Source organism: Ambystoma mexicanum, chromosome 11 (assembly GCF_040938575.1).
Source record: "Ambystoma mexicanum isolate Mex_15411 chromosome 11, UKY_AmexF1_1, whole genome shotgun sequence".
Lineage (NCBI taxonomy): Eukaryota > Metazoa > Chordata > Amphibia > Caudata > Ambystomatidae > Ambystoma > Ambystoma mexicanum.
This window is the reverse complement of record NC_090934.1, coordinates 1,264,648,145-1,264,675,398: the sequence shown is the minus strand read 5'-3', so window position 1 is coordinate 1,264,675,398 and position 27,254 is coordinate 1,264,648,145. Positions and strand designations below refer to the sequence as shown.

At 43.4% G+C, this 27,254-nt stretch overlaps 1 protein-coding gene across 2 annotated transcripts in view; it reads left to right on the top strand.

Annotated features, from left to right (window-relative positions):
- LOC138504305 (dual oxidase 2-like) overlaps positions 1-27,254 on the top strand; it is a 134,478-nt gene that overhangs the window by 18,807 nt on the left and 88,417 nt on the right. For both annotated transcript variants that reach the window (XM_069624713.1, XM_069624712.1), the window contains exons 2-7: positions 10,057-10,168; positions 10,750-10,833; positions 12,871-13,035; positions 17,611-17,798; positions 18,389-18,590; positions 22,354-22,520. In XM_069624713.1, the coding sequence (XP_069480814.1) occupies positions 10,057-10,168; positions 10,750-10,833; positions 12,871-13,035; positions 17,611-17,798; positions 18,389-18,590; positions 22,354-22,520 (918 nt within the window). The remainder of the gene's footprint in view (positions 1-10,056; positions 10,169-10,749; positions 10,834-12,870; positions 13,036-17,610; positions 17,799-18,388; positions 18,591-22,353; positions 22,521-27,254) is intronic.

The following is a 27,254-nucleotide window of genomic DNA, read 5'->3' as shown; positions in this document are numbered from 1 at the left end:
AAGATCCAATAAATTATGTATTGAGACTATTCTTGACCGACCAACTTGCTGGAATAATCTTACGGTGTATGATGTTCATAAACCCAATGTGGTTTATGTTTGCCCATGCTGTCACTTCTTGTTTCAAAAGAACTTTACATAGGCCATTCGGACCAGGCGCTCGGGAGTTCGAGACAGCTCTTATAATTACTTCCAGAGATTCTATTGAGATCTAGATCCCATTCTTGGCTACCTTGCTCACTCTGATTAGGGGAAACTGCACTATATAATTTTCCAAAATGTCTCACCCAGGTCTCTTCAGGGTCCAGATTTTGTGTTGCTTGTTAGTCCTTCTCTTTCTTCTGATTTACAATATTCCAGAAATGTTTACTGTTATTGGTCAGGACTGCCTCTAACATTGCTTCACTGTCTCCCTGTAAGAGAAGGTAATTACTTTTGAGCCAATTTCTGAATGTCTGGTTGACTTTTTTTATTTCTGCTTTTTTCAATTCCTATGAGGTTAACAATCTTTATTTAGCTATTTGCCCTTCCCATCTCCTTTTTTCTTTTTTCTTGTACGTGTCTATCATATCTATTTGGGCGATTGGACCGTGACCCTCCTTTTTTACTCCCGGCACTTTATGCTGTTTTCTCTGCCACAAATATTGGGAAGGTCTCTACTCCCAATTGCTTTTTCATCTCTAGCGTTGTTTTTACACAGTAGTCTCTTATGAGGTTATTCAACAGATTCATACCTTTCTCACTCAACCTAATCTGTTCTTTCCAATCTTCAAGGCCAGATTTTTGCAACAGGTTGTAGAGGGCATAGTGATGAGATTGATTTGGAGCGTAATCTTATCGTGATCACTTGGTACATTACTCACTACTAATCTTGAAACTACTTGGGCTAGCTTTACGGATGCCACGGCATAGTCTAACCAAGATTAAAGCTCTTTTCCATGCCATGTTGGTTTTGTGGGTATATCGCCAAATGTAATACCATTCAAAATGGACATTCCCGATCCTTCCCAATACTTTCTCCACATTGACTCTAGATTAATTTGCGACCTAGCATGGAGCGTTCCGCCATTCCACTGGTCGCCTAATTTGGAGGGTTTGGGGTAGACTATGCGAGTTAGTCACCCACCATAAGCACTTCAACATTTGAATACTTCGTTTTAAATGTTCTATAATCATATCAAGTGCCCCCATCATGACCTTAATATCAGAATGAGTACTAAGCCAATAGCCATTTATCAGTAACATTTGTTTTATCAAAGTTCTGTTGTAAATCAATTGGAAACGCTAGAATACCTTTTTGGTCGTTGGAGATCCTACTTCCAGCGATGCCCCTTCCCTGTTTCATGAATACACATAAACCTCCGGATGGGTGGCCTGCATTAGATCCATCTTCCATTTGTTGAAACTCACATAACCATCCCACATTAAGTCTTCTGTCGCACATGTCTCTTGTAGACATACTATTGGAAAATCTTTTAGTTTTGGTCTGTTAAATGTGTGCTAGTTTGTTAATTTACTAAAGCCCCTAATGTTCCATGACACCAAGGATAGGGACTGCTGGTGAACTGCAGGTTTCAAGGAACTAGAGCTACAGAGTCATGTTGTCACTACTCCGTCTCTGGCAAAGTGCTTCAGCTACTCTAATCCAATCAATGTGACTGGTTTCTTTCAGTGGGACACTTCATCTTGAACTAGACTTTGGTATTCTTTTTTCGCCTCCCAGTAATTCCCACTTTTGCAATTTCTCAAGATCAATTGAAGATATCATAGACCCTTGGTTCCTCAGCCTCTCTTTCGAAGATGACCAACTCCAATACCAAGTCAGAGTTTAAGTGCACTACCAAGCAATTGAAATCCTGTTTATCTGGAAATTCCACTCTCGATATATATCTCTTGTACATATCATTCTGAGGCTTGTAATCTCTGCTGGTAGAAGTCAAATGTTGCCTCTATTTAGACATGTTTTTACTCTTCCCAAATGTGTGAGTAAACATCAGTTGGGTGCTATTTACCCAACAACCCTTAATGGTTTCTGACTGTCTTTGGTCAAGTACATGCGTGGTATCTTTCTTTCATTACGCTTCTCACCTTTTCTTGTGGCTCCCTTTTGTTTCTCTGGTACTGTGATAAGTGTGTCTCAGAGTTGGATCTGTTCATACCTACCATCTCAGCTGGTTTGTACCTTTGTTTTAGTAAATCACCTACATTTGCTGATTTAACTGTACTATGAGCTTTTTCAATTTGAGAGTTTCTTTCGAGTCTTTCTACCCATGTTTGTGTTTTTTGTGGAGTCCTCTTTCATCTGTAGCTCTGGTTGCCTTCCTATTTGTCCTGCCCATCTATTTTCATTTTTTCCATAGATCTTTCCCAAGTCATTAGCCATCTATCTCTTTTGTTAGATTCAGCTCCCGCCATGCTTTCATTTAATAATCTTTGTTTAGATCTATCAGCATCTTTCTTTCATCAACTCTTCCTGGGGCAATTGCCTTTGTTTATCTCATTCTCTTTCTTACACTCCTTGACCCAGGTCTTGCACTGTATCGTTATGACCAACCTGTTTCACTCTTTATTCCACATACATACAGTTTGTTCAGTAGTAATATTTCTCTCCTCACTCCCAGTGTCCCCTCCCAGTTCCATGTTATGGCTTTGCAACAGCACAGTTTTGGATGGTAATTTAAGAGTTGGTTGAGACCAACCTTTGGGGCCGTTCAAACTGCACAAATCCAATCCTGTTCAGGTCTACATAGAGACTCTCATGCTAGTTTGTGGATTACTAGTCGAACCATGATTGTGTCTTTTTTATAATTTTGATGTCTGGTCGCTTCATGCTTTCCCGCAGTGTCGCTATTTCCCTTGGAGCGTCCACCTTCTGTTGGCTAAAGTCTTTTTGAACTGTATTTGGCATCATATTGTGTTATAGTGGCAGTGCTTCCATAATCAATGTTTGTTCTCCTACTGCTACTTTCTACTCATCTCCCTTTCTCTCAGATCTGTAGTGTTTTACAGATCCCTTGAAAGCCACTAGAGACAATTTCCGAAAGGAAGTTTGCTTTAGTGCATTCTTAGTTTTACTGCTTTTTTAGGTTTTTTGGTTTCATTGTGCTTCCCCCTCCGTTTGAATACCCTTTATTCTTTTTAGGAGGTTCGTTGGGGCGGTTACTACTCACCAGTTGAGGAACTTGGCTGGTGGCCGAACAATTATCTTGACTTGGTTTTTTCTTGATGGGTTATTCGCTACCCCTTCTTCTGGGTCTTCTATGGTGTCGGGCATCTGTGGTGAAATAGCTTTTTTTTTTTTGAGACCCTGACACAGGATTCTTCACCTGTGTCTTGTGTTGTCCACTGCATAGTGTATTGCAGCATAGTTAGCTCATCGACCCTCACACTAATGTTTGCCAACATGATGGAATGGACCCTCGCTTCATCCCAGATGTTGTCATACAGGGTCACAAAGGAACTCTGAACCACATTTAGGGCTGACAAGAGTTGGTGATGTTAGTCGTATTCATCCATCCACTTCTATGGGTATGGTGCAAGTTTGACATCTTCTAATTTCTGGAGAGCTATGGGCACGGAACCTTTCTGTAGGCATGAATCTTTCTTAATTTAGGGCGTGTTCCGACCCGTTTGCTTTCTGTTTGTGATGTATGTACTGTTCATTGTGATTGACGAAGGGATCTTTTGGGATACTTTCTTTCCTTTATCAAATTCAATTAATCTACAGAATGCCAATAATTCCATTACGTTTGTTATTCAATGATGTTTGTTTTGGGAATGGCTAGAAAACCAGTTACAGCCATGTTTCCTTGTGCAGATGGTGTGGGTTTTCCCAGTACTCCTGTTTGGCTGCGTAACCCCATGCACACTGCCATATCACTTCAGTCAGTGACTGTAACGATATTATATGCAATTTACTAATGAAACGCCGTCAGAACCTGCTTTGTAATTTTTTGTCACTGTTGATTTCAGGATTAAGCAAGAATCCGCGTTCAATTGTGGCCCAGTTGTCTAGGTTGAATCAGCGAGATGGTTTCTTGCTGATGGCGACTAGCAGGAGCAAAGTTCACAAACGTAGTTTACTCGAACGGCAGCTCCCGCTCCACGTTCTTCGGCTCTTCTGTGGCTTTTAAAGTCTTTGGCTACAAAGTTATGTAGACTGCCACTAGCCCATGAAATCTGCACAAAGATTCCAATGTTAACCACTTCACTATAAAGTACACTCTGTGTTTCAGTCGCAAGGGGCAACGGGCACGGGTAAGATCGCAGTATTAATTAAATTGGATGCTGTATTCAAGGCATAAATTAGTTTTCAAAAATTGATTAGCAGAGTTTGCTAATTACATTTTTCTTGATTAGCAAACAAACCCATTTGATTAGCAATTGTGTACTCATGTTTTTAATGCCACCAGAAGATACTTGTACCCAAGATATAAAATGAGCAACAATACAGCAGTTTTATATACCGCTGAAGTAAGACATTAGTGAAATCAGTAAGGCCTTGCAAATTCTTTTGGTAAAATCGTGCATGTCACCACAAACCCACTTTAGTTTGGCACACTGCTGCCACCCAGAGGCCAGCCATGCACAGTGAAACTTATCTGACATTTACTGCAAACAAAGTAAAGTTTAAATGAAGGTTTCCAACATTCCCTGCAAATGGTACTGGCCCTTCTTAAAATCTACTCGACTATGCGAGTGGGCGAAAATATTTTACGAACCCTGGATGAGTGTCTGCAAAAAGTTTAGCTGTATGAATGGACACAAATAAATTTATATGATAAAAAGGCTCTTAAAACAGTTTGGTCAGCACACTCTAGGTGCAAATATATAATGCAATCATAATCATAGAGCAAAGTGAGCTCCAGAGGCCAACTACAGTGTACAGTTTTGCAGTAGGTCTGTAGATGTACAGACTGGATGAAACTATTGATCGCTACTTTAAGTAAATATCACTTTAGCTTTGTGTATTAATTATGTAAAAGACTAAGCAGAGTGGATGGCATAGCAGGTAGAGAACTGGGCAAACTAGGCAGAATATTGTAATTTGCGGCCATCTCACTTTCAGGGTAGCGGGTATAAACCAACATGGAAAGATAGAATGTCAAGGAGTATGGGATGAGCTCATGGGTTGAGCACCATTTGCAAGCTATATGTAAGCAGCAGGCCACAGGACTAGGTTTTCCATCCAAGCATTTGGCCGCATGGTCATGTACATGTTCAAAGGTGTTCCCCAACAAAATGAAATCTATTTTTCACAGATTTAGATGCACTTCACGGTAAAGCATGGAGACAATGCAGTCTTGTACAGTAGTAATACTGTTATTACGCATTATGTAACCAATTTCCTTTTTAGAAAAGGAATTGAAAGCCTTTTAAAAAGAAAATAAGTTAGCTTAATAACAGTATTAGCCCGGTTAGTTATGGTTTGGAATTATTTGAAAAATAAAAATAAAATGTGCATAGCACTCTCTCAGGCCTTTTGCCACATGAAGGGGATGATTACTGCTGCACTCTCTCTCCATTATCCCATTTTAACTTGCCGTAAATGGAGAAAAGAGGGTTGAGAGAGCACTGAAGGCAAGGGAGGAATGCAGGGTGAGCTGTGCTTTCATAGAACAGGGTAACTTAAATAGTTAACTGTGCTACACAAGTGCCAATTTAATTAGCAAACCTACATAATTGCACAGCAAATTGCTCTGCAACACTGCTTATTTTATGCCTTGTGTATTCGAATCAGCTCGCGCATGTCTGCAGATCAAAGGGACCTGTCTCTGCACACACAGCGTGTTCAGGAGCATGTGAGAACGGATCAATGTTTTCGAATAAGCTTGCATGTGTGTGTAGATCAAAGGGACTTGTCCCTGCAGTCTCTGCACACAGCATGCGTTCAGAAGCTCATGAGAATGTACAGTCAGTGATTGGTAATAAAGCCTGGAGCATCTTATAAGATTCTCAGTCAATCGCACCGAGAAAACGCTTACTTCACAGCCACCCCCCCCAGAGACCACGGTAACACACTCCAGGTAACTGTGCGTCGCTCAGCTCAACAGATGAGATTTTGTGATTGTCCCTCCTCCAAAGCAATAGAGAAGGAAAAGACTGCACCAGCTGATCCAAACAGAGATTCCACATGTGAAGGCTCGTCCCCAACAATGCATGTAATATCCAATAGACCAAAATAAAGGACACACCCCACAAGGGAATGAGACCAGGAGAATAAATTGCAAGTAAAACAAATTTATGAGATAAAGAATGCAAGCAGAGAACTCTGCTGCCTGAGCGCGCTCTGCTAAACCATAAACGGTCAGCACATTAAAAGGACACGCATCGTCAGTCATAACATTTCAAAATATGGTACAATCTTTGCACTTGATTGGGGGAAGGCCTATGCCATACTGGATAGTATAGGGGAGGTTCAATGCTAATTGGACGCTGCTCCCCTTCGCTCCGGACACACGTGGGTCAGCTGGGCTCATCTCTGTGGTGTGATGGTCGGTTGAAGAAAAGGTACATTTCTAACTAATCTAAACTAAACGTACATTGGCATACAAAGAATAATGGCAGGCATAACCCATGATGTGGGTGCGGGGGGACCTTTGAAAAGTATAAATGGAAATATTGGCATTCGAACCTGGCATTCATGGGGGTAGGTTGGCACAGGGCCCCTCTCCCAGGTGCCTTATCTGTGGGGTTTGATCTGTAATGTAGGCTTCCTGGTGCCTACAATTCAAACTAATATATAGACGGTTATTGGCGGTAGGGGGGAAGATATTTCTGCACAGGATTAAGTATATGGAGGGCAATTTAGTGTAGTCATTGGGAGGGTCCTGCAGGCACTCTCTTTCAAAGAGAATAGATGGCAGGGGGCCAGTGGACCATGGCCTGGCAGGGAGGGGTGGAGAGGGCAAGATGAGGTCAGTGGAGATGGATAGGTGCAGGGTTCGGAGCTTGCCCCGGTCTCTCACTTTCCTGCGAGCGCATTCTGTCAGTACTTGATACTAGCTAATTGTAACAATAAATGGCTGGACTTGCGTGAGAACAAGGCTTGCGCGGGGCTGACGGGAGTGGGAGGGGGTTGGAGGTGTTGTGGGCTGTCTGTGCAAGGTGCAGAGGAAGGGAGAGTTGACATCTCAATGGACTGAATTTGGGCCTAGTAAAAGATGGCAGCAAGCAGGACACAAAATGGAGACATCCATTACATTTCATGCATACAGGTCGATGTTAAGCTGTGCGAATATAAAAGGGAGGGGGCGGGGAGATATTCGCCCCCTCCCCCCCAAACCCCTCTGCTTACACGTGTTCTGCTTGGTGCGGGAATGAGGAAGGAGGGGTTGGACGATGCCACCTCTCCCCAACACATGGCAAAACACTCCAGGTCACTCGGCGTCACTCCGCTCAACAAATTAGGCTTCGTATGATTTTTTTCTTTCTCTACTGCTTTGGAGGAGGAACAAAGACTGCACCAGATCCAAACAGATTCCACACGGTAACACTCCAGGTCACTCCGCAAGTTTATATTGGAACCCAAAATATGTCACCACTGACTGCACTGATACCAAAAGGTTCAGAGCCTGGGTCTGCCACACCTCTCCAGATGTTTTAACCATGACTCCAGTCACTCACCGTTGGCTATGCTGGCTAAGGCTGATGGGAGTTGTAGTCCAAAAGCTCTCGAAATTCAAAGGTTACAGATCCATGGTTTAGCGTTCTAGTCCAGGAAGCGATGCCAGCAACACCACCAGGCATTGTGTAGTGTTGCGAGTCACGGACACTTCTAAGACCATAAGTAATGATTGTAACAGGTTGTACGTGAATTATACTTTCATGTAAATCAGATTGCCTTTAGAACACAGTGTTTTTTTTGTTACTTGATGCCAAAAAGCTACTCTCCTATAGCATCTTGGCTGCTGCAAAACTCTTGTATATGGCATCCAGTATCATGCATGGTTACCTCCCCTGCAGCCCATTTTCAAGTGACACTTGCATTTGGTGAACACGGTGGGGGACTGAAGAAAGGAAGCCACTGTAGCCTCTATTTCAAATAACAAATGTTTTGATTCAAATAAGGTTCATGAATATTTAGTCAATTAACTCTGAGAACCCGCACTTTCAGGGCCAAATGATTTATCTAGACAACTAAAACATGTGTTGGTGCTGCTTTTGGAGGAACTTAATCTGCCACTGAACGCTACACACAAAGTAATACCAAAGAATGCACACATTTAATAAATATATCAGAAAGATGACCTAAAATTAGGAAACTGAAGACAGATGGTGTAGCTTACAACTGAGTCGCAAATAACATTAGCCCGAGCAATGGCAATAACACAAGTCGAAGATGGCAAGGCTATTCATGCAATAATGCAGTTTTCCTGATCCCAACAGATAATAAAAGCGATCAAATAGATAGGAGTGCTGCATTGATGGTCCCACATCAATAAGAGGCATATAGTGTTTCACCAAAAATCCTCATGGCAACGGCAACTATGTACATGCCAATATCAACAGGATGCTTACACTGTATATTAACAAAGTATGGTAAATAATGTTTGATATCCTGATTCCTCATCATCTCGGCAAATGGTCTCTGTAAAAAGGGACACTGTGGAATCTGTGCACAGGAGTTGGTGTGGAAAAGACACGTGACCATGTGTTCAATTGTTATAAAAATGCACTCACTCTGGGTATGCAGCGAGTAAGCAGCCGCTGTTCACTTTTGACAGTGCTGCAGAATTTTAAAACACATTAAAATTGTTAATTACCAGAATATTTGCTTTCTTCATTTTCCTCTCAAGTTACAGAAATTGTTTATTTATTCAAACTGAAAGTGCTTGTCTTGTGCATTTGATCAGAAAGTCTTTCACACTTAGACCGGTGCACATTTTGGGGTCAAGGTATTTGGAAATGAATAATGGCCTTAGATCTTGCATACCACGTTGGATTAAAGGCCCTCTCCCGGCCCACCTAAAAGGTAAACTATAGATTTCTGATGAAGGCTCAGATAACCGCAACAACCATTACTGTGCATAAAAAAAAACAAAGCACGAGACATTGCCAAACAGTCTAAGGCAGCTCAACATATGAAACGTTAAGAAACCAAAGAAGTATGTACTTGATGAAACCTATTTGATCAGACAAAGCTAACTTGTAAAATATACACACATCTGGGCATTTCAGTTTGGAGACATTGCAGAGAGGGACCATTAATTGATATTTTATTTCTATCGCGCTCATACACAAGTGTTTCAGAGCCGCGGCAAGGGAAGGGGAACAGGGGAGAAAAAAAGCGATCTTGCTGGGCCCAGTGACATTGAGAACGCGCAAGTGCATGGGAGTGAGTGGAATGGGAAAAGTGCATGGAAAGTATTGTGTATCCTAAGGTAGGAAGGCAAAGTGACTGACCAATAACTGGTTGATGGGGAACAAGATAAGCGCAAGCAATCTTATTCACTGCATTAAATAATAATAATTAGGCTTTTATATAGCGCTACAAACCCTCAGGTATCCGAGCGCTGCTTATTATTACCCACGGTGTGTGGTGCTCATTTATCGACCTCGGAAGGATGAAAGGCTGAGTTTGGCCCCGCCGGGATTCGAACCTGCGTTAACAGGCTCTGCACGGGTGTCAAAGCGAGCGCTCTACTCGCTGTGCCACTTGACCGGTAACAGTAAATGGGTATGGAGGCACTTTCTGGGACTGTCATCAATATGAATTTGCTGGGAATTACAATATTCTCCTAAAATTGAAAATGCGATCCTAAAATCAGCAGTAGAGTGCACGTTAAGAGTATTACCTAAAAGGTTTGAGCCCAATCGCAGCAATTTAACACCTACTAGTCGGGGGAGATTCTGACTGAACTGATTTGCCATTGTATGGCAATTCTCATTTGGGATAGTGCGTCGCACTTGCAGGATACAAGATGTTGATGGGAGTATGCATTTCTTGCTGGCTTACTTGATGGTATTTGTCAAAGCTAATCGCTAGGCTTTTTTTGTACACCCCTCGGTACCATAATACCCATTTATTTATGCAGATGTTCTATTATGTTGCAGTCACTCCAGCTGGAGAGGGTCTCAGGAAATCCAGCATCCACAATGACGAAGAGCAAGAATTGGACACTGCCCCTATTTCTGTTCTTCGTGGCCGGAATACTTTCCCCTGTCAGTAAGTACATTTTACCAGTGGACGAATGGCAACGGAAGATGCTGTGTGGAGGAGATCAAAGGACAGGCGTAGAATTGTATGTTGAGGACCCAAGCTCGGTGAGGCTATTTGACGTACCAATGGAAGGGGATTTGCCTGGGTGGTGGAGTACGGGGTTGTAAGAGGTATTGTATGAAATACTTAGTGCGCTGGGTCACCAGTCTGCATTTGTTACTTCGAGGAAGAGGGGGACAACCTTTCCAGTATGTTACCATTTTCTGGGGTACATATTATAAATAACTAGAGAAAACATGAAAACTAACAGGTTACAAAAAAATAAAAGGAATCCAGCTCTAATAAAAATATTCAAGGTATCAAAACAATTTCTAGATAGCAGCAGTATGGATTAGAGCAGGTCATGTAGGTGGGTGAGGGCACAGTGGATTCCCACGTTTTCCAAGTATACCTTTACAGAAATGGCACACACACTTGGGTGCAGAGTTGAACTTTCTTTAATCTGCCCCATGCTCAGTCTTCATATGTACTTGTTTCTTTGTTCCTACTCCTTTGTAAATATATTATCTGTGGATGTCTGTTTGCAGGGGCACAAGGCAATATTGACTGGGAGGTCCAGCGCTACGATGGATGGTTCAACAATCTGGCCTATCACAGCAGAGGAGCCGCAGGTATGTGTGGGATGCCCTGCAGGGGGCACTGTTGCGACTGTTCAGCACCTTGGGTGCTGCTCTACTGCCTGATAAACTACAGCTTTTTACATTTCTTGCCAAGTTGCCTATCTAATCTCAGACTTTGAGTTCACAGGCTGTAATCGTTTAATTACCAAGTGCTTATTGCCTTAACACTGATATAATGAAGACTTTTAAGTCGAAAGAGGGTGGTGATATAAGATCGGGAAAGGTCATTATCCCAAATAATGATCACAAAGCCTGGAAGACTATTAGCACATTAAGGTTTGCAACTTAAAACGAAAGTGAATGATTTCAGGCATCTTCTCGTGTCAGAATGTTTGGAATTCGTTCTCTAATGGAGGCTGCTTTAGGAGCTTTGCCATTCGGCTCGTGATATTCTTCCCAGCAATGCAGTGGTAGAAGTGTACCAAAAAGTAGTGGAACTGTGGTCTCTCCAGGGGACAGGGTAAGTGGAAGCATAGTGCAACCTGTGACAAGTGTTGCCGCCGAGGCATTGCAATAGTCTAAGTGACTAGTAACTAAGGCTCCTAGTACAACTTTACATTTGCAAAGGGCCATGAATGGACCAATTTATGGTTGTAAAAAGTAGAGGAATGGTAAATGGACAAAAATTTAAGTAGTGGAACACCGCTCCTGACCATTCCCACTCACTTCGATCCCTGCAGCAATGGGAATGCTCTGCTACGTACATATACAACGTTGTATAGTGTTTGTGCTAGTAGCAATATCTCCACCTCAAATACAAAAAAGAAAACTGAGTGAAAGCACGTGGAGGTGGGATGCAGGGATGTCATTTTACCAAAATGGCAGAGGTAGCGGAAGTGACATCACACGCCCCTTAACCTGACATCACAGGAAGTTATTGCATTTGACTCCACCCGAAGTGACATCACAGGAAGCGATGGAACACGACCTTTCACCCCTTGACAAAACAGGAAGTGGCATCACATAGTTTCTAAGTACACTACAAAAAATATGGTTCCGATATCACTGTAAAGTGATATACATTTCACACAATAATAGATCACCACATGTATTGTTAGCGCGTATCGGCCCATTTACCAAATTACTGTGATTGCAAGCATATGTCCAAGGCCAAACAATACTGATGTGTTATTATATGGAACTTGCGCTTAAGTGCTTCATATAGAACAAATATACATACAATATCACCCAACCTGTGTTGGTACCCTTTTATTAACTTCAGCAGGATGACTGGCTGTGTTGACCTTGCCGAGAGCCGAACATGCAACCTGCAGATCAAACGCACTTTGCAGCAGCGAGCGCACAACCAACTGAGCTATCTTGACAGCTATAGCGATCAGATAACCAGCCACTCCAGAAACAAAGCCACATGCTGCTGGCCACGGCCCAGGAATCTCCATTTTAAAATGTTTTTCTTTTTTAGCAGTAGCAAGGGAGACCTCAGGGGTCGGACCCCTGGCAAACACCTAAATGATGTCCATGGTGGGATGCCAATATACCCACAGGCAGCCTGGAATATTTGCCAACAAATAGCGAGGCCAGCACTTGATGGTCTTTCACGAATAGTGACAGATATGGGGGTCTCTGGCGATTTCCAGGTCGGTGCCCTATAAGTTACTGGACATTGGCAGGTGATGGTTTAGTGAGTGATTTACCAATCTGGTGCATCGAAAAAAAGACTTGGCATGTGCCAGAATCTAGAGGCTAATTCTATTGTAGGTGTCAGAGCGGATTGAATACTCTATAACAGGGGACACTGTACACCCAGAATGTTCCTGGATCCAATGTTGCTCACCATAAACCCAAAAAACAGCAACCATTGGGGGTGTGGAGAGGGTATTGAAGAGGAGTGGGTTTATGGATCCCATTCTGCTGACTCCTCGCTACGCAGCACATATGTAAGCACCTCTGACCCCCACCAGCTCCACAAAATGACATCTAAAGACAGCCATTCTGAGTTATCTGGTTATTTTGCATTTGACGGCAATGCTTGTGTTCACTGACATGTTCATATTTTGGCATCCACAGGCTCCCAGTTTTTACGCCTCGTACCCGCTCACTATGCTGATGGTGTCGGCCAAGCCCTGGAGGAACCGTTGGTCCCCAACCCACGGGTGCTGAGTGATGTCGTGGCCAAGGGGATCTCTGGACATCCTTCGAGTCACAACCAAACCGTGCTGAGTGTTTTCTTCGGTAATAAGAGCTGTTGCCTTTTTTTGCATTTTTTCCTCCTTCCTCTAAGGGTAATCAGTTTCAGGTGTTTAGTTGGTTTTGCAGATTGCCAGCCAGGGCCGAATTCCATATCTGCTTCTGCCACTTGCTGTTTGGCACATGTTCTAGTCATAGTTTGTCTTGGATATCTTTTTAAAGGTAGGACTGGGATGCAAAAGTGTGCCAAAGTTCTTTATAGTCAACACGTGTATTTGTTGTCGCCCATGTTTATACTTCTGTAAGAAGAGGGCAGCCATTTTGATTTTTAACTGACTGGCTTAAATTCTTATAAGTTCAGAAACACATATTAACGTACAGTGTAGCGTGTTGTGCCTTTTGGATTTTGGTATTTCTTTGTGTAATAATTATTGGATAAATGGATTATGGTGCGCCTTGGGCCTTCCTTAAATTGCATGTGTAGCTGGGATCCAACTGAGTTGTAGCATGTTAATCAGAGTTCTTATCCGTAGTACCTAGTGTGTGGAACCCTTGGAATCAGAGGGAGGATGGACGTTTTAGAGGTTTCCAAACGATAAGTCCATCCTACACACGAGTGCAGGTTTGCAATACATTTGACCCCTTAGTTTCAATGCTTTTTCAGTGCACAAAAAAATGTCAATGTTCTTCAACATTCCAATTCCAAAGTGTTTGTTTATCTTTTTCTTGTAACCATCTTCTCGGTCAACATTTTTCACATTCAATCAGTGCTTTTTCAAGGCTGCACATATATTCAGACAGAGGACACATAATCAAAACCCAGCTTTGGCAAATGATACTATCCCTATCAATGGCAAAACTAACTAAAAAAATCCCTTTGGGTATTCCATACACTGGTCATTTCAAACATCCTAAGTCTGAAGTGGGTGTACTTAAAGACATGATCTAGTAAAAAATGTTATTTAAAAAATAGATAGGCAACATAAAAAAAAATACTAGCATTCTCTTTTTTTAAAACTTCCTATATAAAATTTTGAGCTATTCAAGCTCAAAATTCGCAAAAGCAAGCACATGGGCGCATCCATTTTGTGAAATGGATGCCCTCCTGTGCTGGCTTTTGCGGCACTAATGAAGGAAAAGCCAGCCCGCTGTAGTAAACAAAAGCTACCGCTGGGTGGCTTTCCCTTCATTAGTGCTGTACGCGGAGGACGGGGACCGGAGACCAGAGCAGGAAAGCTGCAGCTGAATCTCAGTAAGTGCTATTTAAAAAAAAAAAAAATAAAATAACCTCTAGCTGCGTTTTTTTTTCTAAGTTTTCCGGGCTGGAGGAGCCCGGAAAACTTAGAAATAAAACCGCAGCTTTCAAAACGTTGCATTTATGGAAATACAACGTTATTGTGTTGGAAAACGCTGTGGTTTTTCTTTCCAAGTTTCTCAGGCTGCTCCGGCTCGGAGGAGCCTGAGAAACTCGGAAAGAAAAACCGCATCGTTTTCCAAAATAACTGCGTTGTTTCTGCCTGAATCTGCTTTCCCATTTGGGGCTCTCCGGCTCCCCCGGAGAGCCCCAAATGGGAAAGCAGATTCAGGCAGAAACAACGCACATTTAGCATTTCCCATTTGGGGCTCTCGGGGGGGCCCCCCGTGGGGAGCCCGACAGCCCCAAATGGGAAATCAGCTGTAGGCAGAAACACTGCGGCATGTAAACACAACCGTGTTGTGTTTCTGCCTGTTTTGGCTTTCACTTTGGGTCTCCGGTGCTTGGAGCACCGGAGACCCAAAGTGATAGCCACAGCAGGCAGAAACACAACGCGGTTGTGTTGGAAAATGCTGCGGTTTTTCTTTCCGAGTTTCTCAGGCTCCTCCGAGCCGGAGCAGCCTGAGAAACTTGGAAAGAAAAACCACAGCGTTTTCCAACACAATAACGTTGTATTTATGTTTCCGGTCGCTTCAAAAGCGACCGCAAACATAAATGCAACGTTTTGAAAGCTGCGGTTTTATTTCTAAGTTTTCCGTGCTCCTCCAGCCCGGAAAACTTAGAAAAAAAAACGCAGCTAGTGGTTATTTATTTTTTTTTTTTTAATAGCACTTACCGAGATTCAGCTGCAGCTTTCCTGCTCTGGTCTCCGTTCCCCGTCCTCCGCGTACAGCACTAATGAAGGGAAAGCCACCCAGCGGTAGCTTTTGTTTACTACAGCTGGCTGGCTTTTCCTTCATTAGTGCCGCAAAAGCCAGCACAGGAGGGCATCCATTTCACAAAATGGATGCGCCCATGTGCTTGCTTTTGCAAATTTTGAGCTTGAATAGCTCAAAAGTTTACATAGGAAGTTTTAAAAAAGAGAATGCTAGTATTTTTTTTTATGTTGCCTATCTATTTTTTAAATAACATTTTTTACTAGACCATGCCTTTAAGCTCGAGTCTCATTATGGCGACCATTCAGCGATCCCTAGGCCCAATTCAGTGATCTTCTAAACCCCTGTATCTCAAGTTGGTTGCTCTGTGCTCCAACATAGAAGTAAATATTATTTAGTACTTGTTAGGGTTTACTGGTTTATGAGGTGGTGTTTAAGACTGAATATTTTAAGAATTTATATCGCGTTAACAGCATTGATCAGACAGTTTATTTCATTGCTGGTCGGACATCTGTTGTCTTGCTATTGGCTTAATAGCTGAACGTCTATATAATTACAGCCATAACCTTTAATTGATTACATATTTTGTATGAATACAATTTGATTAACACATTTATCTAGTGGATATGCTCAAAATCTTATTGCTACACTGAGTCCTTAATGCAGTGTCTTTGGACTGGCCCTGTGCTTTGGGTGCAAGTGGAATTCTGTAAAAGCTTTTTTGACAAACAATTGTCGCTGGTTGAGTTCTAATTTCCTTAAGCAATTGGCATACATAGGCGGTGGGAGGGGAGGGGTTATCTAAAAGCACCCGGTCCCCAAAAAAGCTCTTACCCTGTTTTAGAGAATATTTCTTGTTTCTGGAGTTACACCATCTGTTTGTTAAATACGACCATAATTCGTGGCGCATGTTTTTGACCTGTAATGTTAAAAAAAAAAAGAGATTTAATTAACCTGACATTAGATATGCTTCTAACTTAAAACTTGATAACTAGTGGCTCGATTTTACAAGGAAGTCATTTACCTGATGACCCATTAGGACGCTCAATGAGCCTATTCCACTACTGTCTGAGTTACGGTCCTAGTCTACCCAGGTATATGTGTACATTTAAACCCGATTTTATTTAATGGGCCACGTGACAGAGTGGCACTGTTTATGGTTGACGCAATAATTATGTTCAATGTGTAACTTTGGAAGTGAGAGGCAGGTGCATTACCCTATCAAGGCTGTCTGAACAGCTCTTTTTCTTGGATATATCTTATCATTGAATTCAATGCTAAAGTAATTGTTGAGCCAACTATGAACAATGCCACGGTCTCACGTAGCCCATTAGACAAAATAGGGTCTCAAGTGGCCCAGTAAATAAAATGGGGTTTAAATGTTATTAGCTGATACTTCACTGTTACTCTTTCTGCAAACCTGACCTAGACCTGGAACATACAGATTGGATGTAGATGTGCAAAAGAAATGTTAGGATCTTCGGCGCTGCATGCGTGGAAGTTGTATGTGGAATGGAGTGACCATGGGAAGAGGCATTAGTTCACATTGGGGCTCTGGACCACAGACAGAAGACAAGTGGCACACTTGGGCCTGTTCATGGTGGTAACACTGGAATGTGCAGTTACAAGACCTTAAAACGATATCCTTAAATCTTTAAGGAACTGAAAATGGGGGTGAAACACTACAAGTATAGGACCAACAATTCACCAAGCCATTTTACATTCAGCTAGATGCTGAAAACCGGAGTGTTCATTGAGGCATTGAACTGACTGATGAATGTAGCACATGGTGACGGACTATAAAGCCAACCTGGCCAGACCAGAACAGTCATTCACACTGACGGATTGTCACCCCTGTATCGCTCACAATGCCTCGCCTTTCTCTCTTCCTATTCTGCCTATAACCCCTCTTGTCATATCAGACACTGAAATAAATAACAGCTGAACCAGCTGTAATATTTTGAACCAGTTTTCAGATTAATATTGGTCTAATCACCGTCCAAAGTGCGCTGTTGACCAATATGTAAGCTTTATCTAATCATGTACAAAATCAGAGGCAGTCACAGGGCAACATTAAGGCGCTATAGAAAACTCCTAAAGAAAACATTGAGAGCGGACACGGGTCAAGTATGAAACGTGGCATGAGAATGAATGGGCTATGCCAGTTTCCAATGTAGTATTAATTGAGCCTTGATGAACATGGATTGGGATAGAATGATATATACTTTGACCTTGCAGACAGGGTGAGCATGATTACCAACTTTGTGCCTGTCCTAACTAGCCATGTAAATTTGCTACACGTCGGCAGAAACATTACCTCACTCCTCCTCTACAAGTCTTTGCATTTGTCAAAGGTTGTGTCTTTATCGGGTTGATCCACTGTCAGCCTTTGAGATTTAATCACACCACATGGGCTTGCTGGGCTTCTTGACAGATGTTCTCTTTCAGAAACTGTTCTAGTCACCATTCATTTGCCCTTGGGTATTCCAGGTTACCATGTGTTCTCTGAGGTCCTGGGTGCAGACAAAGTAGGATGTCCGGCAGAGTTCCTCAACATTCGCATCCCTCGTGGAGATAAGGTGTTTGATCCTGAGAGCACCGGGCACGTAGTCCTGCCGTTGCAGCGAAGCCAATGGTCGCCTGAAACTGGAAGAAATACGAACAACCCAAGGGCTCAGGTAAAAATAGGGATTGCAGAATTCTACGTTGGGTTATCTGTGCACTTTAAGAAGGTCCTTGCAGCCCTAACATAATGAAACCTTTCTGGAAAATGCAAGCCGAGTTCAGCTGGTGCAGTTGTTGTGAATTTGTTGGCCACTCGAACTTCTGAAAAATCTTAAATTGTTAAGGACCAGGCATGTATCTATGCAATGAGTTTTGAAAGCTGATGGCATTGTAAGAACATTACAAATTGTAATGTGAAAGAAACATATTTGATCAGCCTTCTCTTTAAATTGGACAAAGTTTTTTTTTTTTTTTTCCTATCTTTTTTTCTTTTCTAATGTGCAATTAGTTCCTAAAAGAAAAATGGAAGAAGTAAATTACAAACAGGAAGCAATATTTGCAAAAGCATAGAAATTATGAAGAAATCGCTATTACTGGATAGCCGCCCAAGTCAAGCTATACAGTGGTGTACAAATGATAGGATATTGGTACTTTAGTGATGTCAATAAAAGGCAGTTTCTTTCACTATAGAATTTTTAAGTGTCACCCTTTAAGGCATTGCTAGTAACCACAGATTTACACTCCGGTATTCCTCTCCCTGCAGGTGAACGCAGTGACAGCTTGGCTCGACGGGAGCACCATATATGGCTGCTCCAACTCCTGGAGCGATGCCTTAAGAAGCTTCTCTGGTGGGCAGCTACAATCTGGATCCGACCCATTCTTGCCCAAGGAAACTCGAGGGAACCTTCTCATGTGGAATGCACCAGACCCTTCTACGGGACAGCGTGGTTCCAAAGGCCTCTATGGTAATAAGGATGTGTCTCGGTTCTCTTGCATTTTGGTTTCAGTCCAGAGTTTTGCCTTACTTAGTCCTTTTTTTCAGAATCACTGGGTACATCGCCCACAGACCCTCCTAATAGCCCCAGTGGTACCCACTCATGTTTTGGTCTTGTTGGCAAATTTAACTGAAGGACGCTTGTGGCTTTGACAGACTTGTGTCTGAAACGGTTACCCACGGTTACCCACTTGGTTTGCTCCTCCTGAGTCACTGACCAATGGACACTTGAAACAGCGGTCGACAATGTGCGGCTCGTCAGACCTTTTAGACTACAACTCCCCTCCTCCCTCACCACTGACTATACTGGACAGGTCTAATGGTAGTTGCCCAAAGCATCTTGCAAACCAAAGGTTGCAGACCCCCTGATTTACGCTACACCTGCCTAGACTGATTGTGGAAGGGAGCCATCTGTAGATAATGTTATAGCCTACTTTAAATCACAATGTCTGCAAGCAGTAACACAAGTTAGCAAAATGCAACCCTTGACTACCTAAGAGGATGTGCATGGCCTGCGTACTTGGTTTGTGATCAACGAACAGAAATCCCTAGTTGCTCTACTTTGTAGAACGACCATCATTTCTGCTTTGTTCACAATAAAGTCGAATACATTTATATCAAAGCAGTTAACAGAACTTTCATTGGATGAACATAGAGAGTTTTTAAAATGTCCATCATATGCAAACATGGGCTTTCAGTGAATACAATTCTCATCTTTCCAAATGTTTTGGAAAATGGTTGGAGTCCCACAATGAGTAACCAAGATTTAGAGGAATACGAGTTTGGCATTCACTTGTTCCCCCACCCCTCCCGCCCCCCCAAAAAACTGGATGGCCAATAAGTGCCATGGTCTTAGACAGTTTCTTGTCTCTATTGGATGTAGCAGTGAAAGTGCCATCAGTGGTTCCTGGTAAGTAGAAAGGGCCCTGCATTGATGGAGCCATCAGACAGTTCTTTATCTGACCTGGGCTCTGCATGGATAGTTAATCATTAGTTACTGGGTTCTAGTGGGCCTTGCATTGATGGTGCCATCAGACTGTTAGTTGTGTCTATTGTGTCGTACATTGATAGCGCCATCCAATGGTTCCTTGTATCTATTTAATCTTCGTGTAATCCGATGTTGCCATGTCTCCTTTTGATCCTGCATTGATGGTTTATCTACAGGTTCCTGTGTCCAACAGGCATTACATTGCAAGAGCCATCAGACGGTTCCTTGTGTATATTGTGTCCTGCACCGGCAGTGCCATCTTATGGTTCCTTGGTTCTATTATGTCCTACATGGATAGTGCCATCAGACGGTTGTCTCCTTATAGCCTTGCATTGGTAGTGGCATCTAAGGGTCCCTGTGTACAATGGGTCCTACATTGATAGTGCCATCGATTTAATTAATTGTGATCATTGGGCCTTGCATTGATAATGCCGTCACGCAGATTGCTGTCTGAGCCCTGTATTGGCAGTGCGGGTGGATAGCCCATCAACCTTGAGAGCAATAGATTATGCACTTATCCTAGAGAGGCTGCACTAATTCGCTTGTACCAGCAGCATTGTTGCTTGAAGGGTGCCCTCGGAAAAAAGGGGCAAAGCTTCCGTTTATTATTGCAGAATACCTCTTATGATACTTCTTATAAAGGCCGAGAGGAATCCGACTCCAGGATGCCCGAACAGGGCCACTGGATGTTTTATAACCATGTACTGCTGCCATCCCGTTACAAATTTCCACGACAGCAGATAGAGCATGCACTGAGCAACGCATGAGCCTTTTTATTTAGAATATTGAATTGACGTAAGCACAGAAGTACTCTTACAAATAACGCAGTATAAAGATCTTGCCGTTAAAGACATCCAGGCCTTTTCTACCATAGATAACAGTTGCTACTATTCCTTACTGGCACTCCTTTTATCTGCATTTAAAAGACAACATGCTATGTCAACGTACATAGTCGAACTTGCATGTGACCCGTCTCTCTGCAGCAGAGGCATTAGCCCACTAAGCTAGCTTACCAACTATGGGAATGGTCGAAAGGACGCTTAATATATACCCCCAAAAGAAGTCCTGCAGCCCCAATTAGAGATACAGAGGCCCTTCTTCTCAAAACAAGTCAAAATTCCTTAGATGCATTCTCACAAAGTCACTTAACGTGAGCATTAGTAGATGCCATGTGATGCTATAAATGGAAATCCTTCAAATTGCAAAAAAAAGTTGCAGATTTATATTTGTTCAGAGGAAGGGGCACACATCCTTCTAAGTTTCAGCTTTGAGCCGCCCCGCGAACACCTTGCACCCCCGAGATAGGTTGTACATCGTTCCGTAACTAGCTGTAGTAGGCAGGTTAATTTAAAATAAGGAAATATAACTGAAAAACAGGGGTAATTATAGTGCTCATGTCTTTACGTCATTTGCAGACTGAAAACAAGTTATTTTAGAGTGAGTTGCTCCAAGAGTGCGCAACTTCAATCCGCAGTCAGGTTAGGTTTTCAGGATATTCATCATGAATATACAGGAGATAGATTTGCAGCCAATGTATCCAAATGGGAAATATCAGCCTGAAAACCCGATCAGTTTCAAGGGGGTGCTGGCGTTTTGGGCATCAACTATCCAAAAAGTATTTTATGAGAAACAAATGTGAATTAGTGTGAACTATTTAGAAGCTTCCACTAAATGTTGTAGTCTTTCTGAAGATTGCAAATGTTGAAGGTTTTTGGCAAGTGTAATATCACTATAATCTAAATGGACTGTATTCCTTCCATTGTTTTAGTTTTGGTACTCTAGACAACTTTAGAAATCAAGTTCTCGAAGTTTCACATTCCATGAACGCTAGTGATAGTACTGGCTAGTGATAGTACTGGTTATAGGAGCGCCAATGGTCTGCACAAAACAGCTAACCCATTTTCTTTGGGTGAAATCGTGTATGACTAGATTGAGTTTTTTTTTCTCTAATGGGGACATGTATATTGAAATGTGTTCCCCTTGGGCATCCAAGTGATCTCCCGAATTCTGATTTCCGGTATCCTGTGAAGACTGATTTGTTCTAAGAGACGTTTCACGTTTGAATTCAGTTACATGTGATCAATTGATTTCTTTTCAATTTCCCTTACCAAATAGTTATTGATTTTTAATTAATTTTGCTGAAAGAGTTACATTGGAAACAAAATATGTGCAGGAAACTGATCTAGTTGTGTTTTTTTTATATAATAGCTCTATGTATTTAAATTTCCAAGGAATTAATGGAGAGGTCAAGTTTGCTTAAAATAAACAATATGTACATAAAATATTGCAGGAATGATACTGGAGTATAGCCTTGCAAAAATGACTAAATGTAAGCAAACATCCAAATCGTTCAATTGTCCTTCTATAATGTAGCTGTAAGCCACATTTCTGGTTATGTTGGAATGTTGCTATTCAAAAACAACTTCTACCTCTTTGTACCATCCCCGACAGATTTCTTTTAATGCAACAGACATTATGTACACTATTGTTTTGAAATTCTCGTAATTACCATCAAAATGTGTTAAGTATTACAATATCCGCACCGATGGTCCTTAATACATACATTAATTTTGACCCTTTCGTATGTCTAACTGGTAATGTACACATATGTCCATCTATATGAAAATATATAAACTGTCATCATTCGTTGTGAGGTATACAAGTTAATAAAAAATGGCAGCTGGACATTCATTGGTGTTTCTCTGGCCCATTTGGTTAAATCGTGTCATATCGGTATTCCTTGCAGACTTCGGCAACGCCCGAGCCAACGAGAACCCCTTCATCCAGGCTATGAGCATTGTCTGGTTCCGCTACCACAATCACTTGGCATCAAAGTTTGCGAAGGAGAATCCATCATGGTCAGACGAGGATTTGTTCCAGCACGCTCGCAAGTGGGTGATCGCCACCTATCAGGTAAGATAACAGTGACCCTCGCCTGGTCAAGTACTTGAGACGTCGATGTTAGTGGTCATGTGTGTGGTACATATAGAAAGACTGATTGGGGAGAGGCTCAGCAAGTGGCGATGTCCTTCGCTACCCAACATTTTCTGTGGCACTGTAGACGTGGACATTTATAAAATGCCCATGTTAGAAGTGGGTTTCTGGAATAGTTCGGCAGAAGTCTCATAGCATTTCCATAGAACGTATACAAAAAAGTGGATCTATTTTAGGCTTACACATTCTATATGAAGCATGTGGGCCACCAAAAATCACATCTAAGAAAAGACCTCTTGCGATGTTCTGTGGTAACCATTAGATTTTATGTAGAAGTCTTCACAATTCTAGTTTCACACACCACATTAAACATACCAATTACATAGGATGCATTTTGAGTAATCCTACACATTTTCTGTTGCACTCCACAAACGTTTCTGTAAACCTTACTACATAAGATGTGCATAAATTGCTGTGCAGGTGCACATTTACATAAACCTCAAAACATGTTATGTTAAAGGTTCTTGTGCCGTGCACTGTTGCCACCCGTGTGGTCTCTTGGCGCTCTGGAAGATCTACTATGCAAGAAGGGTGGTGGGGTTTGTTTGTCGGATTGAGTGGGAGAAGAGCAAGTGAGCTTTGATGTGCTGTTGGCAGCTTCGGTTTGGGGGAAACCGGTTACTGATCATTTTTTGGTCAGTAGCCATTGTGTGGTGATGAGGTCTGTTTGTGTATGGTGTGGTATGGTTTCTCCTATGCAAAATGTACATTGAGCTAAAACGTGGCTGCTGACTTTTCTATGGGAAGGTACCCACTCGAGAGGTCATTAGGCCATATTCGTTCTCGCGGAGGGGCGCCCGTACCTCTTTTTCTATGGTTTGGTTTCATGTTGGGTGTTGGGAAGTGCGTGCGGTTTGTGGTGCGGTAGTAGTATGGGCATGTTTAGGTGAGAGTTTGAGGGTGGGTATGCAGAATGGTGGGCTTTTAGTACGGTTAGTTAGTAGCAGTGCATTTCCTTCCCCAACAGTCCAAGTGTGACACATTAATCTGTGAAGCAGACCTAAAAATGATTCTTCAACATGTACACCCATAAGAATGAGAGTATCCTGACTGGGATTGGGTATAGAGATAATAAAACCAACAAAACAGTCCAGGATATTCTTTTATTAAAATAAGCATACAATATAGATTAACCGTTTTGTATAAGCCACGTGGAAAATATATTGTACAGACGTATAAAAGAAAAACTGTTTGGACTAGAGGACTTTCACAACTTTGCTGAATTGTATGCACATGTGATTTATCAAGCCAGCATTATGTGTTACAAGGTTTAACTATATAGGACTGCACTGGTTCCTGTAGCATCAGTCATGTTATCCACGTGGCACTGGAGAGCAACCTCTGCCAGAAATTGACTTAAAGTGTTGGCAATTGTCCTGAAGTTGCGCAATCAGAAATATCGTCTTTGTAAATCCTGGCAAGTGACATTTTTAAATGTGCTCATCCTGTCATTTACATTTCACGTAGACATGTCCTACTCCACCACACAGGCTGAGGTGGGGCAAACGCACACTTCAACACTAATGGTAACGAACAGGGGCTGTACAGGAGAAGGTAAAGATGGCATTTCGAATGGATTGTGTTCTCCAACCTATTCGACATCCTTGACATGTAATGTCCACAGCTGTGCTTTTTTTCGACAGAGGGCGTCCTGCGTCAACGGCATTGGGTCGATGTTCCTTGAAGGCTTCCGTCGAAGGTGACATCACTGGATGTTATAAATAGGACGCACAGTGCACATAGCCCCAGTTCTGTTTTTTCCACGAACGTGTTTGCTTCGAGAACTCGGCACGCCTTGTGTGATCTTCTTCGAAGAAAATGTCTTCATAGTCTACCCCTACGACTACATGGTCTGGTTTTAAGACATGCCGGGACTGTGTCCAAAATGTCCATTACGGACCCATTCTGTATCTGCTTGTGGTGTCTGGGCGAAAGTCATGATACAGACGACTGCTCGAAGTGCCAGTCTTTGACTGCCAAGGCCTTGCGGGAGCGTAAGGGGAAATTACAGGTAGGTCGGTTTTCTAAACCTAAAATCCCCAAAAACTGCTGGTATTCCCATCGACTATTCGAGGGGAGTCTCTCCTCATCAGGAGTCCCGGGATCTTGATCCCGGAGTGGGTCCTGCCACTCGTCCTTGTCTCGGCACTCCCGGAAGCGGCGTCACCGGTTTCCTTCCTTGTCGGATGATGGTTCCGAGAGGAAAGTGGCTTGTCCCACTAAATCCTCAACCCCTGTGGAATGGGAGGCATTCAGGGAGCAAATGCTGGCGATTTTTCAATCCCAGGGCACAGATCAGAAGGCATGGATGGCAGAGGCTGGCAGGGGAACGGTCGTGGTCCGATGCTCATGCGCCTTCGGGCCCTGGCACTCGGCGCAATAAACATCGGGAACCTTCGAGGTCCCGTTCAGACAAGACTCTGGTGGATCGCCAGAGACGTGCCGGATCCAGATCCAGGTCTCGGTCTTAGTCCCCAGCGAAACAGCAGAAATCTGTTAAGGGCTCGAGGTCGGCGTTGGCGCTGTGTCCGTAGAGTATGGCTTTTGGGTCTTTGCCTTCGACCCAGCCTTCGGTGCCGTTGTCGACACTGAAGCCATCGACGCCTTCTGAGCAATTTGGCCAGAATTATGACAGTGGAGGCCCCTGGTACTGTGGATCCTCAGAGAAAGGCTCTATCCAAGACGGTGAGGCCTGTTGTGGACTCCAGGGCCGCTCCTGTCCCTAGGAAGGAGTACTTCATTCTCTGCATGATATTTGAGGATGAGGAGTGGTCAGATATGGAGTATGAGGCTCCTGACATGGTCGGTCAGTTGGAAGAGTTGCGTCAGTCGTTGCATGAGGACAGTGGCCTTGATACACCTCCTTAGGTGGAGTTTGGTAGGCCAGAGCCTGCGACTCATGCTGAATCCTCTTATAGGAGGTTGATGTCTAGAATTGCAGAATATCTCGGGTGGTCTGGTCCTCTGGTTGCATTAGATCAGGATGACCTGACTGATATTTTGTATCAGGGTCCGTCCACTGACCCAGTGTAGCCTTTTCATTTGGCATTGCAAAAAATGGTGGTGGCTACTTGTCAGACCCCAGAGGCTTTCTTCTGGCGGTCAACAAGTCGTTAACTAAGAAATACCGCCCATCCAGTAGCGACCCCAGCTACCAATCCACTCACCCCACTCCAGAGAGTTTGGTGGTTCAGGCGGCTAGAGCCACCTCGAGGCAGGCGGCATACCCTACCACCCCCTCCTGATGGGGACAAGTGCTTTGATGGTTGGGAACGCAAGGGGTTTTCTGCTGGGAGTATGCAGCTGAAGTCGAACAATTCCACTTGTGCCTTGGCAAGGTTTTCACACACTCGTCTCTCTAGCAGCTGAGCATATCCCAGAGGGGGAAGAAAGGGATGGGTTCCTTGCTCTTGTGCAGGATGGCAAGGATGCCATGTGTGAATCCCTTCAGTCTGGGTTGGACACGGCTGATGGTGGTAGGTGGTCCATGGCTGTGAGCACCGTGATACGCAGGTTTCGGTGGTAGCGGAAGTCTGGTTTTGCTCCGGATGTGCCGGCCTGTCTTCTGAACATGCCCTTTGATGGCTCTCATTTGTTTAGCAGCAAGGCTGACGAGAGCCTTGAGGTTGCAGTCCTCAAAAGCTGCTGCTAGATCTTTGGGATTTGTGATTTAACCTCTTCCTTTTCGTCCTAGGGGACGAACAGTTGAGGGGGGGTTCCTTTCGTTACTACTCCCCTTTTGGTAGAACGAGAGGAGCCGCTAATCAAAGGGTCTACCGTAAAGGTACCCGTGGTGGACTGGGAAATAGAGGTGCGGAAGCAGCTCAGGCAGCTGACTGTTTGCCTTCAGGTGTTGCCACAGCCGCTCCAAAACAGCTATGAGGCCATGTTGCATTGTTCGCCGGTTGGGGGCAGACTGTCTCAGCATCTCGAAGAATGGCGAGCTATTACTTCGGATGCGTGGGTTCTGGATACAGTGGCCCATGGCTACTGCCTTCCCTTCCTAAAGCAGCCTCACGACAATCAACCGGGGAATCTCTCTTTGAAGCTTCCGGATCCGCTCCTTGTGCAGGAACTCTTGACCCTGCTGGAGAAAGGCGTTATAGCACTAGTGCCTGTGGCGGAGAGGAACAAGGAATGGTATTCCCCATATTGCTCGATTCCAAAGAAAGACAGGGGACAGAGACCCATCTTGGACTTGCGTTGGTTTAACAAGTTCCTCAGGAAGGACCAGTTAAAGATGGTCACTTTCTCAGGTCCTTCAGGCCCTTCGACTTCAGGATTGGTTGGTGTCTCTGGACCTACAGGATGCTTATTTTCATGTGCTGATTCATCCAAAGCACAGAAAATACCTGAGGTTTGCGGCTGGCACCTCGCACTTTCAGTTGCGGATCCTGCCATTTCGAATTGACCTCCACCCGAGGGTCTTCACCAAGCTAATGGTGGTGGTGGCAGTGTATCTCAGGCGAGGGGGGGGGGTGGTTTCACATCTACCCCTACCTGGACGACTGGTTGATCCGAGCGTGTTCTCCTGAACAAGCTTTGGATCATCTCAGCCTCACCTGCCGCTCGCTTCACAAGCTGTGCTTCTCCCTCCAATTTCAAGAAGTTGCATATGATACCTTCCCAACAGCTCAGTACATCAGGGTTGTG